Here is a 19,019-nt window from a genome sequence, read left to right as displayed (position 1 = left end):
TAGCCTCTAGCACACTTTCAACAGCTTCATTGGCATTAATTGAAGTCCATGTATAATAAATAAGGCACATAAATTAAACCTGTCATTCTGTTGCCCAGGTTCTTGCAACATAACTAAGTTTCTTAGGTTTTGCTTTTTTGGTTATAATGTTGGCAGCATGCTTTGCTAGAAGATTGAATGTATGTGTGTTCCTAATATGTACACACTACTGGTTTTCAAAAGAAATTTCTCCTCACTGCCACTCATAAATATTCCAGGTACTTAATAACTACTGCTGTACTTCTAAATATTGTCTGCTACAGACAAGCAGAATTTTATGGGGTTCTAAAAAAATATACTGGCATATGAGATGTTCACTCATATTTATATAATTGATGTGAAAAATTGTAGCAGTCTAGATTGCATTACTGACAAAATATCAAATGAATACTCACCATTAAAACTAGAATCCATAATAGCACATATCAATGGGAAAATATACTTGGCACAAGTATGATTCTTAATTTTTTAAAATATGTAATTTCAAAAAGATTACCTGGAAACTTATAATTGAAAAGAAGTATAAAATCCTGAAATAAGATAACATGCTTAATAAACTCCTTAGTGTCTGTTTTATATGTTTATTTTTCATTAAATTTAGGATTGCTTGTAGTTCAGTCAACATTTATTCCTATCTGTTTTTCATATACAAAGGCATTGGGATGCCAGGAAATAAACTGTTAACGGAGAATTAACTTCTTTGGCATGCTTTCATACTTATCTTCCAAATTAAAGAAAATGAAATGGGCAGAAGCAGAGTGTAGATTACCTCCTTTTTGTCAAAAAATGGTGGGAATTTGAAAATTAATAATAAAAAAGGGAACAGATGCAGTAACATGCCAGAGGGAGATTAATGTGGAGAGTAAAATCTGTGAGCAACAAAACTGAAGCAAACTGAATCAGTGGGAGGTGGTTGTACAATCAAAATCAGGATAAAAGAGAAATTACAAACAACCCTGCACTTGTCAAAGTAGTAGTAATGAAATCCTGACTCTGCCAGCAGTGAGAACCTGTGTTAGCACTTTGGGGTAAGGATGGTAGCCGGGTGCCAGGTAGGAGGGCAGTGTTAGGTTGCTGGGCAGCAGCCATCTTGTGTAGAACAGATGGCACTGAAAGCTGGCAGGGGAGGGGCTCCTTAGCAGAACTAATCAGACAGTAACAGATAGGGCAGCTGGGAAGACTGACCACAGAGAGGGAAACTGCAGGATAGCTGCAGAGTTCCATGATGTTTACAGTGGTGTGCCCATTGGTCTGATAGAAGACCTTGCAATGCCTTTTTACTGCAGAAGACAGAGAAAAACTTTTGTTAACTGGGCAGTTTATCTGAAAATTTTGCAACATAGGGAATGCATAAAGCCAGTGATGAATTGACGTTACGAATTCATGGAAGTGTTTGCTATATATCTATATATATATATATATATATGCGCATACTTACATTCCTTTGGAGTTAGAAGCATATTGCAAGGCTTATATCCCATGATCAGTACGTTTTGCTCATTTTCATTTCAAAGTGTGTTCATTTGAAATAAAGTGAAAGCAATTTGTGCTAATTCAGATTACATCCTGGTGTTATCGATACATGCGGGACACGTTAGGATTAGGGGCTATACTGAAATCAATACAGTTTGTAATATTTTTCTCAGTGCCCTTTAATAAGGGGGCACCAGATTTTGCCTTCTGTGCATAATAATCACTGTGTCTCAGGATGTTAACTTTTAATCACGACATACATCTTTATGTTGCCCAGCCACCATTCAGTAGTAGTCAGGGCTGCTGGTTGACTTGTGGAAAAGAAATATTGAAATAGTGAGGCCAAAAAAAACGGGGGGGGGGTAGAATTGTGTGTTAAAATTAATTTAAATGCTACTGAATAAATTGACCCGATACAAAGGATCCTTACCATGACTAAGTGACCCAGGATAAGTGATAAAAACACTTTGAACAAAAATCAATACATGTGCATTATATATCTCTTTGCTGAACAAAGAAAATTGTGGCTCCTACTTCTGTTTTTCAACTTCTGTATTTTTCTCTTTGCAGAAGGTTTATGGCTTGGCTCAATTATTCATTTTGAGAGGGGAGGGGAAGCAACATTACAGGGATTTGAAATAGGTGGTATAACAGAGCCATATGCTATTTGTGCATCAGTTTCTGCAATATATCTAATTTGGGGCTGTCGGGAAAAATTAGACTTATTTGATATAGCAGCCTATTAGTAAATGACTCCGGTAGATTTGAAAGTTGCCATTTGTTCTCCTTAACTGAATCTTGCAAGCATTCTGTTTCCCAGAGCTATTCTGTGAAAATATCTTGGTTCTTTGTCCTGCAGCTGTACAAACCACAAATATTTCCACAACTGAAAAGAAGGTCTTGCTTCAGGTAATTTTATAAAAAGGGGTTGGAACAATTAATAATCCTCTATTGTTTTCAAACTGCGCAAATCTGGTTGGGAAACTTACCCATTCCCTTGACTGCCTAAAATAGTGTAACGTGTTAATTTAGTTATAGAGATGTAAATAAATTAGCTGCTCTGCATTATTATGGAAGGAGATATTTACCTGCCATCATTTAGCCCATACGTTGCTTTATGATGACAGATATCAAATGATTTGGAATAAATCGGCTCTCTTGTTTTCTGGCAGTGCCTGTAGTAATCATTACTACGTTGTACTTTATAAACTGTCAGTTAGCTGCTACCTTGTTATCTTCTGTTTTATAATTATTGTTCTTTAAAAAAAATATAACATTTGAAATCACAGTGTTTCCAAAGCCATTAATGAAGTATTAATTGGAGAAAGAAATATGCTTTAAATTCTAACAGCTAGCCATATTGTGACCATGTTGCTATATCTTTAGTTTTTTTATTACTTGAAGAGGGATAGGAGATTTTATAGCCTGATTCATTTTCCCCCTAAAATGAGAAGGATTTATAAATGCATCTGATGATATAGAGCAGTTCATTTGCAAAATTTATACTGATACTAGTCTGGTAAGGGAAAAATAATGCACATGCCCATCGGTTGTTGAAAGATGCCTGTTATCTATATTTATTACAGTAAATATTTGTGACATCCTATTATTATTTCCCCCCCCCCCCAATTTGTTCACATGGGAGAAAATTACTCAACTTTTTTAAATAATAAAATGCTTTTAAGAGGAGGGTCTATCAGATTTCAAAGTTTTGACATTATAAAAATATATTATTTAGTCATTGGGGCTTCCAGCATGTATTTTATGTGGCAGATATGTTTACAAAATATGGTGAAAACGTAAATGCAACCTTGTGGTGCAAATTTAAAATACTATATATCTATTGTGCTGCATAGGAGCAACTGGTGCCACTATAATTAAAAGACACATTTACATTCTTTCTATGTGAGGGTCATTAATTTCTTTCCTGGGGAACTGTAAACTACTAGACTGAAAGAGATCGATTCTTCAAGACTTTAAATGAACGTTATTTATTTATTTATTTATTTATTTATTTATTTGAAAGCAGAATCACTGACATTGTTATAATCATGTTTTCTACATAAATAAATAAACCCTTTATAGTCTCCTATATGCAAAAGGAATTTGTAAAAGAAAATGCTTTATTACTTTACCCTGGATCCAGCCCTAAAATGGCATAGAAATCAAGATGAGGAGCAGGAAAACCTCAAATGAGCAGTTACTTATATCTTTCCCATCTGGTAACTCTCTTCCGTCCCTGGTCTATTTGATTACGACAGGGAGCAAACTTCTTCCCTGCTCCATAGATGCATTTTATCCATAGCAGCATGACTGCCACATCAACTGTCCCACTACTCTGAGTCCTGCCTGCCTTGTTCCTGCAGTCTGTGAGCATTTTGCAGCAGTGCAGCTGGTATATGGCTTCTTGTCCTGACTATGGCTATTCCATGTTGCCAGCAGAGCGTAACTTGTAAGAAGCTCTAAAAGCAATTAGGTGCATAGGTAAGAGGATAGGACACTATACAGTAGACATTTCTGGAAGAGTTTGAACCTTCTTATTCCCTTGGTCTTCTACTAGGGTAATTGAAAACCCAAGGGGCATATTATTGTAAAGACAAGAAGTATGCACAATACATTAAAAATCAGATCCCGAATTGAATGGCTATTTTTTTTATATTTGTGTAAATAATGTTTAAAGCTTTTTGAGGATCCATTTATGGCATATTAAAAGATTATATTGTTGCTGTTCAGGGAAAGGCTGAGACTAGATATTTTGTTTATAGTGTCGGATAGCATTTTTTAAACAGTTAACAAAGTGGAATGGTGTTTCTGCTAACTTTCTGACACATTTTTCTCCATGGTAAAGAAAGCTACCTTGTAATTTGGATATCGCTCAAGACAACAGTTTGTAAGGTGTTTATTTTTCCAGATAAGTAAAACCGTTTAAGAGGCTGGTTAATAATTCAATAGTATGTGGCTATCGGAACCAATTTATGAAAAGCAGATGCATGCCTGAATAGCTCTGCATAATAGATCCTAGGAACAATATGAAATGTCTCAAAGTAGCTGCACGGCTCTTTCTGTTAACTTGCGGAAAGTACTTGAATAGCAATCTGGATACTCACACGGACCAAATGAGTGACATTTTTAAAAAGAAAAATTATCACTGCTGTTTTTTAAAACGTGACAAGGTTAGTTACTAACCTAGCTATAGCTGTTATTTAGTTCTAATGTAATACTGTAACACAAAATATTATACACTAAGAATTTGTGTGAATAAGGACATTCCTCTGTTCTTTTTTAATCCTTAATTATGTAATTTTGTTCATAATTTTCCATCTCATTTTTGCCTTAACTTAAACAAGCTGTATTTTATTTCTGCTTTTCTGCACTCTTTTTGTCATGATTTTCCCTTTTCTCTATTGCATAGTTGCTAAATAGGTAAAGTGCACTGTGCAAGGTTTTACAGAAAGGGGGAAATTATTCTTATTATTATTTTGCAGGATTTTCAAATGGCCATTAAATATCCTCTTATTTTACTTCTCTATTGTCTTCTCCACACTGAAAAAGTAATTTTCACAAATGGATAACTGTCCAGCTTTGTCTTTTGCTAGGGATTAAATCTATGCCGACAGTTCTTTTGACAATGACCTTGAGGGGCTTTGCATCTTGAAGAAGAAAGCAGAAGCTTGCGGTAAACAAAGTTCACTTCTGACAGATGGATTGAATGACAGAAAGGTTGCGAGTGCCAGAATAGCCCTGGCAGAGGAGGAAATGTTCAGTGGAATCCAACAGGAGAGGAGGTGTGAACAGGTGCAGGGTTGCTGACGGAAGGGGAACCAGATGGAAGGAGCCAGAGCCAGTTTATTTAAAGGAAAAGGCAGAAAACACTGAAAGGCTGCACAATCAGTGGCTAAAAGTGTGCATGGAAGAAGGTAAAAGGCAGACAGCAAAACTGCACAGTGGGATATCAAGCACTTAGCGTAATGACAGTAATTGTGAGTTTAGTTGGAAAGTTGCTATTAAAATCCATTCATCCATTGCTCTCAATAACATAAAGTGTTTAAAACACTTTTTAAATTGACAAGGATATTGCTTTGTCTGTCAATTTTTTGTAATGTTAACACACAAAAGTTATGATTAGGAAAATGTTGTAGTTCAGGCAAGCCAAATCAAGATGATAGCAAGATAAGACTTGAGTATTATCTACAGTGTAATCTCCAGATTTTTTTATCCCCTTTGTGAGAAAATACTACATTTTGAGAGAGAAAAGAGAGAAAAAAACACCCTACCTCTGAAAATCTTATCTTCTGTGAAATATTTGTAACTTATTGTGCATTTTTGCATCTGTTAATTGTTGCTCAAGCCTTGGAGAAGGGCGCGTTAATGTGTGAGATATGATGGAACCTCTAATTTTCTTATGACATTTGAGGTCAGCTTACACCTTTTTTAGTACTCTCCCGTTAGGATGAACATCTGAAGACCTGCTCTTTAACTCTAAAGACAAAGTCCAAAACTCCAATATCTGGCTAATTTGCTCAGTGTTGCAACTATGTGCTGGATTGTGAACTGGTGTTCAGTTGAGCTGGGTTGTGTATCCACTTCTATTTCAATAACTATTTGTAAAAAGTCATAACTAACTTATGTGTGTCTTCCTTAGGACTTTGATTTTTCTGCATCTTTTCTGCCATAGATTAGTATAAATGCTTAATTTTTAAAATAAAGAATTAAATAGTAACAAAACATTTTCAGTATACACATAATTCCTAGAATAAATGTATTTTTAAATTTTTTTTTTATAAACAATAATTATTATTTTAAAAGAATCATCCAGGGGAACATTAGCTTCTTTTAAAGGTTCATAATATACTATGGTTCTAAACTAGCATGATTACATATGTATTCATCTGTACTTTTTATATGGCAATGGTTACCGCTGCCCAATGCATATCTGTTTTCTCCCACAAAATTATATAAATGAAGAACATTGCGTTTTAAATTAGTGCTACTCATTGCTCTTCCTTTTGATATCCTTTATGACTAATGATCTTTGACACATTTGTATGTTCCTATAGCATAGAGTGCCTCCGTTGTAAGTTTAGCGCAGAATTGCCATCCTTCATTCACTCACTTTTTATAAGACATCCACATGATCCACATGGCGACATCATCTGTTCATTGCTGTATTTTCCTTATGATTCTTCCATCTTTTCTCAGACTGTAGAAAGTCCATTTTTTTTCAGAAGAGTAATACAATCCCCACAGGTGACCACTCTTCCACTAAAAAAAAAAAAAATGCTTTAGTTTCTTGCCCTATCACCGCTCAGCGCACATTCATAGGAAGCTGCCTTACATTAAGTCAGATCATTGGTCCATCTAGCCCAGTACTGTCTACACTTACTGTCTACGACTCTCTATGGTTTAGGCAGGGTTCTTTCCCAGCCCTACCTGAAGATGCCAGGGATTGAACCTAGAACCATCTGCACTCAAAGCAGATGTGCTATGGCCCTTCCCTGTTATAACATTTGTGGAGAGTGCTAATTTTATGACCCAATTTTTGATTTTAAAATCTTTTAATTGTCTCTAAAATGCCTTACTGGTTATAATTTTTTAATGAATTATAGCACCAAAGCACCATAATACCATAGCATTATGGCAGTATAGCGCTAAATCCCTGTTCCATAAAGAAGAAGAAAAGGCTGGAAAAGTGATTTTAAAATAGGGTCATAAAATGTCAGTTACAATTTCACTTGTGCTATAAGTTCACCCATCTAAAAGCAGCCTTAGTAATGCAGCTATTGAACAGAGTGCTCTAGTTCTGGGCAGGACACTGGTTTTACCAGAATGTACCAGTCAAGTTGTTCTCGAAGCTACCAGCATGAGTTTGACCAAATTGTGGGAGGCAGTGGAAGACAGGAGTGCCTGGCGTGCTCCGGTCCATGGGGTCACAAAGAGTCAGACACGACTAAACGACTAAACAACAACAACCAGTCAAGTTGGGAAAAACAGAGGTTGATAAGACTCTCCATGGAGTCTTTTTCTCTCCCATGGCCTTCTGCTGGAGGCATGCGTGTGGAAGCGCTTGGATTATTGCCGGAGTGGCACATTTCTCCTTTGCGCCCTGAGTCTTAAAGCGCATGACACCTTTGGTAAAGGCTGTTCTCCAATTGGAGCGCTCACAGGCAATTAATAACAACAACAATAATAATAAATATAGCTGTTTTTAACTTTTTGCCGATAATTTTATTGTTTCACTCTTTTTGTAAACTGCTTTGAGGTGATGATTGTTGTTTTACAATCAAGCAGTATATATACTTTATGAAATAAAATATGTTGGCCCATCACGTATTCCATATGTAGATCTTACCTGTGCCTCTCAAAGGTTATACCCACAGGGTGTCCATCTGTGGTCCATATCTGCATCGCTGGGAAGGAATGGAGCCACTGGTTGTACATATGGGACTCCAAGAGCATGATGCAGTGCACATGCACGAGAACAAGGGTTGAGGAATGAGGAGAGACAGAAAATGGCTCAGTGAAGTTCGATAGGATGGAGGTTGGATTGTGCCATTTTGGGCCTATGGGCACATTTGCAAACCAGAGGGGCTGTTGTGGACTACACTTCAACCAAGCACACACCACAACCTATTATAGTGGTTATAATAGAATACTTCTGTCAAGCCTAATTTCAGCAGGGAGAGGGTACCATATAGGTGCCTGTAAATGCTTTTGCAGCCACCTATGTGCCCATGTGTGCCACGCTGGCAAGCCGTGCCTTAGTATATTATGAAAAATTCTGCAGCATCTTGAAATTTGGTAAAACACTTCTGCGACGAGCTTTTCTGCTTACTGTTAAAAAAGCCTCGCTGATCCCGAATGCATCAAACTAAAAAGTAACTCCTGTATTACTGGATTTTTTAACAATGCATTTCAGCTAAGGAAACCAAGATGAGTCATCTTCAGATTCAACAAAGTGTTTACATAATTATTGAGTTAAAAAATAGCCCAGTGTTCCAGACAGAGAGGTGTGGATTTTTATTTTATTTTTTGTCTTGCTGGTAGAAATGCAGTTCTAACGTTTGAATCTAGCACACAGAGTAAATCATCAAATATTTTCATATTACAAAAAGGTGGGAGACTACATGATTCCTGGGCATTTTGAGACATTTATTCATGGAAATTCTGGTGGCCTACTACCCGTTTCCAGTTCCTGCCCTAGCTTCTTGTGTAAGAGACCGTGGCTATTAGGGAGTGGAGTGAACTCTAATACTGGTACCCTTTGCCTGGGCTCTCCTCCCGGCACCCCCACCTGCAAATGCTTTATTGACATACTACAGAGGCTTCTGAGGTATTCCCTCATTATTATTTTTTGTAAAATGCTTATTTACAATGAAGCAGTAAATAGTTTTCATGTAGTATGCTGCTTAGTGAAGCACTGAGCTCACTTTCAATGAGGTGCCACGTTGAATCTGGGAAACACAGCACTTACAGTATCCAGCTTTCTTGTAGTTTGTTTGCTGTATCAAAAGCAGTATCTCATGTGGTGCTTTGCAGCATTCAAGAGACCGCTTTTAATCCAGCAGGTATCCTGAAAAATGAGAGAATTTCCTCTCATTTCATCATGATATGGGAGGTCAAAGCTGGGATTAAAGCTGCAGGGGCAAGAGGGCACATTCGTAGCAAATCCCAGCATTCATGTTGGTCAGGCAAATAGATTTCCTTTTCAGCTGTCTGAGATTCCTCAGCACTAGACGAGAGAACATCCATAGGCTTCTAAGCATGTTTTCCTGTTGGTTCTGGGGTATCTTCTCATGTAGCACTGGGCCAGGAAGTCACCTTGATATAGATCTTACACAGCATTTTTAACTCTTGAACTGTCTCCCAAGTATTTAGTACTTGTGTGTGTTGCATCAAGTAATAAGGATGTATAATTATATAAACTGGCACTTTCCCCTAATGTACTAGTGTTAGATCCTTTCCTGCTTACCACTAAGATTAACTTAAAGGAGGAGAGCAACTATATATAGGCAGTGTTCTTTCTTTTTCAACACAGTATCTACATAGCTGTCAACTTTTCCCTTTTCTTGCGAGGAATCCTATTCGGAATAAGGGAATTTCCCTTTAAAAAAGGGAAATGTTGACAGCTATGGGTATCTATGTGTGTTAAAAATTTGATACAAAATATATAGAGTGATATCTCACAAAAGAGCTAACAGACTCAACCAATAGAATTTAAGCTAGCACTTATCAACTAAGAATTTGTTCCACAATGTATATACATCTCTCTCCAACTGCAGTCCTTACTTTCACATCAAGAAATCCTCTCACAGGAAAAACTCTTGCACATTGATGACCATACTCATATTGCATTATACTACAGACTGTCCTCTCTTTTTATAGATGTTCCCTTCTGTTCTTGCTGCTCTCAACAGGGGTTGTATCCGATGTTAGTCTTACTCAGGGTAGAACCACTGAAATTAACCGGGCATGGTTAACTTAGGTCTGCTCTTAGTAGGATCACTACTGGCTCCAACCCCACAGTTCTCAAATAACCACCAATCTCCCAATGTGGCAGAAGTCTGATACCAGGCCTGAGAACACACAGAACTTTTATCAGTCCCCCTAAATGGAGAAAGGCAAGTCTGCACCAGTTTAGTCTCTTTGAAGCAGTAGTTATCTCTGCTTCCCTTTCCCTTGCCTCTGACAGGAGAGGTCTACAATAACAACAGAATATTCATTATGCCACCCAAACCACTCCTCTCATGGATAGTCGGTTTTATGCTAAAGCCACTGCAACCTAGAAATAAGGCCTTTTCTGGGGCACATGAATATAAGTGATACCTGACTGGCAGAAGATGAGGAATGAATGTGCTTCCCTAGAAACCTCAAAAGGCAACTTATAGTAGGATCTTAAAATAAGTTCCATAAGAGTTCAAAGTGTTCTCCTCCTCAGGGACAACTAATGTGGGGAAGTATTTCAGGCTAAAAAGTATGTTACATTTAGGGTATTCTATGACAAAACTGACAAATAAAACATCCCACTTCCAGTTTTTGTTCCTCACCAAAAGATGTGGTGAGGCAGCTTTCTCTCCCCTTTCATCAAATCAGAAATAAGGCCTAGATTGCCAGAGTCTCCTTATAGTTTTTTTCATTTTCTTTAGCAATCAGGGCTTCTGTGAATCTTTCCTTATTTACATGCAGGCATGGATAAACTATGCTTGCAGATCAGGAATGTAACTGATTTTGTAGTTACAAATGCAATATTGATCATTTCCCCCTCCATTAACATTTACTTTGCTGAAATATTTCTTTAAGTTTTCAAACAGTTTCTGTAACCTTCAGATAGGCAGCCTCCGTGAGGAAGATCACCTGCATTGGACATGGGAATTAGGTCAGATCAGGCATAGGCAAATTCCGGCCCTCCAGATGTTTGGGACTACAATTCCCATTATCCCTGCCCACTGGTCCTGTTAGCCAAGGATGATGGGAATTGTGGTCCCAAACATCTGAGGGCTGGAGTTTGCCTATGCCTGGGTCAGATAGACACAATATACTCTTAATGAAAGAGCATGTACTTGACTCCCTGGTCTACCTACCTTTATAATCTATTTTACCTGTAATGGGTACCATCTTTAATAGATAACTTACCTGTGACAGATACTACAATCTCAAAGAATGGAGCAGCTTTCCCTATCAGTGGACAAAACACAGAGAGGTGCAAGATTAGAGATGTAGAATTGGCTTATTCTTTGCCTGCCCTGTGTTTCCCGAAAGAGAGGAGGAGCTGCCTCACACCATCAGCCTTTGGAGCAGCAGCACTGCACTGTTTCAAAGCAATAGTACCGCTCTTAGCTGTCTTTGCCTTATAGTAATGGGAGAGGAATTTTTGCCAGAGTCTGTGGAGTGCTGCTCCAGAGCTGATCTGATGCACTGCAACTCCATTCTGCCTGTTTAGGGGTGTGTGCGCACTCTGCATCTCACCCTTGCAAGAATCAGGTACTTACACCTGATTAAGTACCAAATGTAATGGTAACAAATGCAATGGTAGCAATCAACTGCAGTTTAACATGGCGGAATCAACCTCAGCTTTCCCCTGGGCTTGCACCAACCCACCCACCTCTCCTCCTCTTCCGTAGCTGGTTGATGTGTAGCAGCTGCTGCTTTTTAGAAAAAGAAAGGCGTAACCTAATTCTGAATGCCTCACAATTTCCCTCTTTTCTTTGAAATTCCAAATGGGCAGAAGGGAGAGGAGAGCCGTGGATCAGATCCAAGCAATTTTGAAGGAAACTGATTTTCTAGATCCATTACGTTTGGGGTTTAGGCAGTTTTGGCACAGAAACTGTTTTAGTTATCCTATACGATGACCTCTGCTGGTAGGCAGGGGAAATGTGTCCCTGTGAATTCTCCTTGACCTCTCAGCCAGCAGCTTTCAGTACCATCAACCATGGTATCCTTCTGAAGCAGCTGTCCAGGTTAGAGGTGGGTGGCACCACTTTGCGATGGTTCCGGTCCTACTTGGATGGTTGTTTCCAGAGGCTGGTGCTTGGGGGAGTGCTGTTCGGCCCTGTGGAGCCTTTAATATGAGGTTCCTCAGGGTTCAATTTTATCCTCTATGCTGTTTAACATAGAAGTCTGGAGGGTGCCAGCATGAGAATGGGCCTTTTTGTGGAATGCTTTCTATAGGAGGGCTTGCCTGGCACCATCATTATGTATCTTTACGTGCCAGGTGATAATGTTTCTCTTCAACCAGGCTTTGACTGATTAACATTCTATGTCCTTTTAAATGTGTTTGTGGGAGGGGGTATTGTTTTTTGTTTTTATTGTGTATTTAGCCGGAATTTGACCATCAATAACAGTGCCCGGGCAACTTTTGCGTCTGTATTTTCACTTTTTGAAATCTGGCAACCCTATCCAGAGCCACCCAGAATCTTAACATAAGACTGCTTATGACCTTGCAGTCTTTGCAAAATCTATTCTTGGCGATTAGTTTTTGTTTTTTTATTATACCTGTACATGACTACCTTCATACATTTCTGAAAATGTCAAACTGATGAAAAGGTGTGTGTTTCTTACCAAAGTTGATTTTTTGGGGGGTAAGGGGGCAGAATTCATGAACAAAAAGTCATCTTTGGAAAGCAGAGCTGCTCTAATTTGTGACTTCGCCATATGAAACTTGATCAGAACATTCTCAGTAGGAAATTAGGGCTAGCAAATAGCAATTTGCCTCCGTATAAGCTCAGTCCCTGCTCCTGCCAACCTAGCAGTTCGAAAGCACGTCAAAGTGCAAGTAGATAAATAGGTACCGCTCCGGTGGGAAGGTAAACGGCGTTTCCGTGCGCTGTTCTGGTTCACTAGAAGCGGCTTAGTCATGCTGGCCACATGACCTGGAAGCTGTACGCCGGCTCCCTCGGCCAATAAAGCGAGATGAGCGCCGCAACCCCAGAGTCAGTCACGACTGGACCTAATGGTCAGGGGTCCCTTTACCTTTACCTATATGCAAACATGTGAAGCATGCAGCATTATTAGGGGGCCACTACCAGTATTTTGAACATTTGCTCCTTACCCTCTGAGTTGCTATTGATTTGATTTTTGCATTTGACCCCCTGATGCCTCCCAGTCCACGCCTTTCCTGCCTCTTCATTTCTTTAGGATAATGTCTTAATTGCTGCACAAGCAATGGTATGATCAAAATGTAATCTATTATTGCCTTTGTTTTGTTGCCTTTTAAAATGCTTGGCCTTGATGTTTTATTAATTTGTCATTTTATTATTTATTGCTTGGGGTATTAAACAGCACACAACATACAAATGAATGTAAATCATTCTTTGGCATATAGACTTATCACTTATTTTTGTTTAGAAATACGTTTGACATTTCTGCGTGCCCCCCACTTCTTCTTCGTCTTCTTCTTCTTGTTGTTCTTCTTTTTTTAATAGGTTAGAAAAAGAGAACATTCAGCACAGCTTTAGCAATGAGGCAAAGACCCGAGCCCTTCAGGCCCAGCAGAGAGAGCAGGAGCTGACACAGAAGATGCAGCAAATGGAGGCCCAGCATGATAAAACTGGTAGGTGGTAGGGAAAGATTAGAGCCTGGGCATTCACTCACAAGCCCGGCCCACGCCTTACTGTGAAATGACATCAGGAACACCTGTAACCTTTGGCTGGCCGAAGGGAGCAGATGCTAACTACACCGGAGATTCCGAATTACATATTAGTTAGCGTTTAAAAGAGAAAATGGAAAGTATTGCCCACTGTCTGTTGATTTCAGAGTGCTGCTCTCACATCTGTTGCACCATCTGGATTATGAGTTTATTTACCTGTGTTCAAGAAACGTAAAGCTGAGAGGGACCACAACAAAGTAGAAAAACAAAGGACTTGTTTTTGGCTGGATTTTCAGGCACACATGTTATATAAAGAAAATAGCATCAGAAGCTCCGCAGGAAATGCTCTGAGCTTACAGTTAAAGTCTCTTGAATAGCATTGAACAGTTCCCACAGTACACACATTATAGCTACTCTAAAAGCTTAATGAGTTTGCTTCAGAATCCAAACTGGAGAAAAGCTTTAGCCATTAATCGGTACTTAATTCACTGTCGCAGCTGGATGTAATTCACTGGCTCCAAATTAATATGTTCCTTTATTTAATCTTTGCAGGCTCACACATTTTTAGAATTTGTATTTTCTGTCCTTCTCAAATCTAGATGGATCTTTAATCCTTTGCAGCAGTGAGAGAGAACCTGAAGAATGCAGTTTAAATTGATAAATATAGGACATTGGTAACAGCTGGCAGCATGACTGGAACCTGATGTGCTTCAATATTTTGGCACAGCTGACCTGTAATTCTTTACCTTTTATAGTATGAAAGTAAAACGGATTTACAGAATTGTTGACAGTCAAAATATTATGTGTGATCCTTTTATATCGGGGGTGGACAAATTGCTTTTCAGGTCCACATCAGAACTATATCATGAGCTGTAGAACGGCAGCAAATTTGCATATTTAAGCTGTAAGTAGCATTGCTCACAGAAAATATGCATAAATTGCATATTTTAAAAACCTGAATTCTGAAACTACAGTTGGTGGATGTGTTGCTGTTGGCAATTCAGTGAGCCCCCAGTAATGCATTTAAATGTGTGTACAGACTATAAATGTTGCTAATCAGTTTAGTAAGACGGGGAATCATATTTGCGTATTTGCCTTTTTAGATCATATCCCAACCCTCCCATAATCTCTGTATGTGGCTTAACCAACTATTTCTCATTTATTGAAAGAGAGGAAAAATAACAAACAGCTCCAGTTCCCACTGAAAAGTATATAAATTCCCCCAAAGTAGACAGTGACTTTGGGGGAGTTGCTCATGGCCTGGGTGTATGTTCTGCCTTGATCATGCCCTCACTTGATCCCTTAGCCAGGGGAGAGGGGGAAGCTAGATCCCTGGTGGGACAGAGGACTGGCCAGATTGGAGGTAGCAGTCAGTTATCAGGGCATTCCAGAAATTCAGGACTGATGTCAAGCATGGGGAGGCCGTCCTAAAGTGTGTGTGGTCCACTAAGCAGGGTCATAAGGCAAAGCCAAGGTCAAACACAATGGAGTATTCTAAAGCTAGGCAGCATTCCAAGAGCAAGGTATCAGCAGAGGCCAGCAACTCAGGGTTCGTCGGCATAGGAAACAGGAGCAAATCGCTGGGCTGCACAAAACTAAGCACCTGTGTTGTTCCAGCAACAAATAGGCTTCAACTGGGCGCTTATGCAGCCTGGTCACCCAGACCTAGGTGCAGCTGGGAAGCCCAGCCTGCCAAGTTTTCCTGTTTCCAGAGAGGTTCCTTATTCCTGAGGAGCCTAGTTCTTCTGGACTTTCAAGTATGCACAATAGACGACTTCCTGTGCCTACATTTTCTGATGTGATGTTCCCTATGGATTTCTGAGCCCAATTTCAGGTATTAATGTTGCAGTATAAAACTTAAAACAGCTTGAGACCCAACTATCTAAAGGAGCACCTTTGCTTATAGGTGCCCACCTAAATCTGCAGTCCTTCCCATTGTCCCTTTGTCAAGTAAACTGCATAGTGTGATGGCATGGAATGAGGCCTCTGTGGTAGCACTCCATCTCTGAAATGATCTCTCCCTGGAGATGTGCCTGGTCCCAACATTGCTCACTTTTCAGGGCTTTTTAGAGTGCCCTTTGGTGATGGTGCTGTGTGTGTGTGTGTGTGTGTGTGTGCGTGTAGTTATTTAGTTTATTTTAGTCTTTTGATGCTGCATTGTGGTTATGTTATCCACCTTTTGAGGGAATATGGTGCTGGTGGTTTTACGATTTATATGACTATTACTGTTTTATGCTGCTGGTTTTGTTTTAATATTATTGATAATTATATCGTTATATCGTTATAAGCTGCTTTGGTTTCTTTGATAGAGAGCAGGGTATTGAAATTTTAGATAAATATTGATTGAATGAAGATATTTGTCCTTTCATTGTTCAGATAAATTTCTTGTCCTAGCAATCACAGTTTCTGCTTAGGTACTCAATGACTAGCCACATTGCCCTGGAGCACATGTGTGATCTTGTCTAGCTCCTGGGATGCTTCTCAGAGTATACCATTCTTAGAACAAGATTATCTTGCCTTTCTTAGCATCCTTTGCTAGCCTGGATTGCTAGCTCAACACTGAACTGACAGCCATCTCAGTTTCAAACTGTGTTCTGTTTGAATTATGCAGCAGTGACACCAATCCTAGCAGGCCAATCTTTGCTAAAAATGAATGCAATTATTTGCTTTATGGCTTCATTCTACACAAGTGTATTAAGGGAAAGGGACTATTTGTGGCATCTCTCTGCATTCTATACAGCACTTCTGCGTATAAGCAGCTGTGACTTGGCATAGATGTTCAGAACAAGTTGTCATTTACTTTTTCCTTCCTTATCTGTAAGATCTCACTTAATTTGCTTGCTTTGGAGAATAGTATTTTGTGCCCATTGATATTTCTAATATGAATAACAAGAAAGGAAAAGTTAAGACATATTGAACATAAATATCTCATCTCAAATGCAATTATATTAAATTGCTTCACAGATGAAAGAACTAGAATTTTATCTGCTATTTAATGGAATACTCTGGTTTGTTTTGTTTTTCATATAGAGGTCTGATCATAGTGCTTGCCGTATTCCATATTTTCCCTTGACATTTCATTTGATGAATTAGTGAATTAAAATCTTCAATAATTCAAAGCTGAAAAATTCAAGATTTTTGCTATGTTATGAGGTACAAAATTTCAAAGCTCAATTCTCTCCCCACCCCAACCTATACCCTTGGCCTTTTTCACATATATTGTCTTCATTTCCCAGTGTTTCCCATGTCTACAGTAAATTGGAGCTGTTGGCTAACAACTGCAAGAAGCTGTTCAGTTAATAATTTCAGTTACATATAAGGAAAATATTATATTTGCACTTTCTGAAGATTGGTTCAGTTATGGTGTCTTCATACCAACTTTCTGTACCTTCAGTTTTCTCTTAAAAACATCTATATTGTGCTGTACAAGTCCTCCTTAACTGATGTTTCAAATATACTTCACATATTCTGTGATCCATCCAGCAAACTAATATGACTCAAATGATCGCTTTTGTCTATCTCATGTGGAAGTTAGCTTGATTACATTAGCTGGTAGAACATGAAATATATTTTCTAAGGTCAGGTATTTGAGCTCAAGACCACTGTAGTTTGGTGCTATGCAGATGTCCTTGGCAAGGGACCATATAAAAGAATTTAGCAATCAAAAGAGGAATGTGTTTTGGTATCACTGGAATAATCTTTGTAGTACTATAGACAGTATATAGTGACAGACCATAACATGAACATATTAATGATTATCTGCTGTGAAACTGCTCATTAGATGCATGTGGAACTACAGAACACTTTGTCATTGTAATTTCTCCTAAAAACCATTACATTTAGGACTGCTGGAAAGTGTGTAATGTGTGACAATATATATGCATCCTGTTTCATACACATACAAATTCCTACTTTCCATGTAGGAATTTTATCAGTTTGAACTAGTGCTGATGGTAAATTTCTCCACGTTCACCGACCCTTTCACCAGGGATGGATTGGAGCCGGGAATAAATTTTGGTTATTTTTCTAGGGCTCCAAAATGTTGGGTTGTTTTGGGGGTTTTTTGTGGGGGATGATGGTATTATCATTGCAGGAGCTTGCTCTGTATTTTTCCTTTGTTTAAAACAGTAGAAGCAGTGCATTGTCCTCACTAAGTCATTCCAGAAGGCAGCGTGGTGGGCAGACCACCACTGGAAATTGGAATGGCATTCAACTGTCAGCAGACCCACTGAAATTGATGGACGTGACTTAATTGGGCCTGTTAATTTTAATAGGTCTACTCTGAGTGAAATTGAATTCCATCCATCATGACCATAGCTACTGCCACCAAACCCTCAAAAAAAAAAGGGAGCACAAACCATTTCAGCCCTCAGACCTTCCCGCAAAAATCATAATCCCTAATCTTGGGATTTCAGGGTGGTTCACTACAGCTCGAAGTTTGAAGCAACCTTAAAATGGGAAGGGGGGGCAAAAAAATTGGTAGGGGGCTTTTTTCACACAGATTTAGTCATGGGCAAATAAGATCAAGATGCTCAGGAACAGGCTTGAGCATGTGGTTTTCTTACCACTTTTGAAGGAACTTTCCTATTACGACCTTCCATAGAGATTAGGATGCCAATTTCTTTAATTGAAAACTAGATTCTGTCATTAATATAACATTTTAAAATGTTGCTTCTAAAATGTCCTGTATTGCATTTCAAACTTTGTATATGTAGAATATAATAACATATGCACATTTTTTATGTATGATTTCTAGTTAATGAACTGGATTCCTTGCTGAGTTCACAGAATGCACTCTTATCAAAATTAAAAGAAGAGTGTTGCACATTGGCAAAGAAGCTTGAAGATATGACAGAAAAAAACAGGTAGGCAACATTTTTACTCTTTGTACACAGGCTTACTACTTACGAGTATCTAATAGAAATTTGTGAATTGATAAGCCATTTTTACAGCACTTCCAGTACATAATTCAGTTTAGTATTATGTTTCTAGTCTTCCATATTCCTTTACGTATACATTAAATGTGAACTAAATCACATACGCAACCAGGTCTGCCCCACTGTTGAGGTAAGGTGAGCACTGGCGGATGAAGGTGGGTGCGGTCTGCCCCGGGTGTCTTTCCTGAGGGGGGGTGACATTGCCGCCCCGCCTCCCTGGGCCGCTCGCAGCACACCTCACCCCTGCTGGCTGCTAGCCCCGCCCCCAGGTGCACGGCATGCTAGCTCCGCCTCTGAAGGTGAGGCATCTGCCTCGAATGGTGGAAGCCTAAGAGGTAGCAGCTGCCTCACCTCTACCACCACCAGCACTGGTTTCCAAGGAGATCTTGCCAAAATCTTAAAAGATCTCACGAGTGCACAAGGTCTTGCAAGATTTTGGCAAAATCTGTCTGGAAGCTGGCACTGCTGTCAGTGCTTTGTGGATCCCA

The 19,019-nt window shown here is 39.1% G+C and overlaps 1 protein-coding gene across 4 annotated transcripts in view; it reads left to right on the top strand.

The window, feature by feature from the left end:
- Window positions 1-19,019, top strand: part of SDCCAG8 (SHH signaling and ciliogenesis regulator SDCCAG8) — an 88,060-nt gene that overhangs the window by 36,155 nt on the left and 32,886 nt on the right. For all 4 annotated transcript variants that reach the window (XM_028724126.2, XM_028724125.2, XM_077925743.1 and 1 more), the window contains 2 exons: window positions 13,431-13,558; window positions 18,351-18,459. In XM_028724126.2, the coding sequence (XP_028579959.2) occupies window positions 13,431-13,558; window positions 18,351-18,459 (237 nt within the window). The remainder of the gene's footprint in view (window positions 1-13,430; window positions 13,559-18,350; window positions 18,460-19,019) is intronic.

The sequence above is a fragment of the Podarcis muralis genome, chromosome 3, assembly GCF_964188315.1.
Source record: "Podarcis muralis chromosome 3, rPodMur119.hap1.1, whole genome shotgun sequence".
In the NCBI taxonomy this organism is placed as follows: domain Eukaryota; kingdom Metazoa; phylum Chordata; class Lepidosauria; order Squamata; family Lacertidae; genus Podarcis; species Podarcis muralis.
This window is presented reverse-complemented; position numbering and strand designations above follow the sequence as displayed.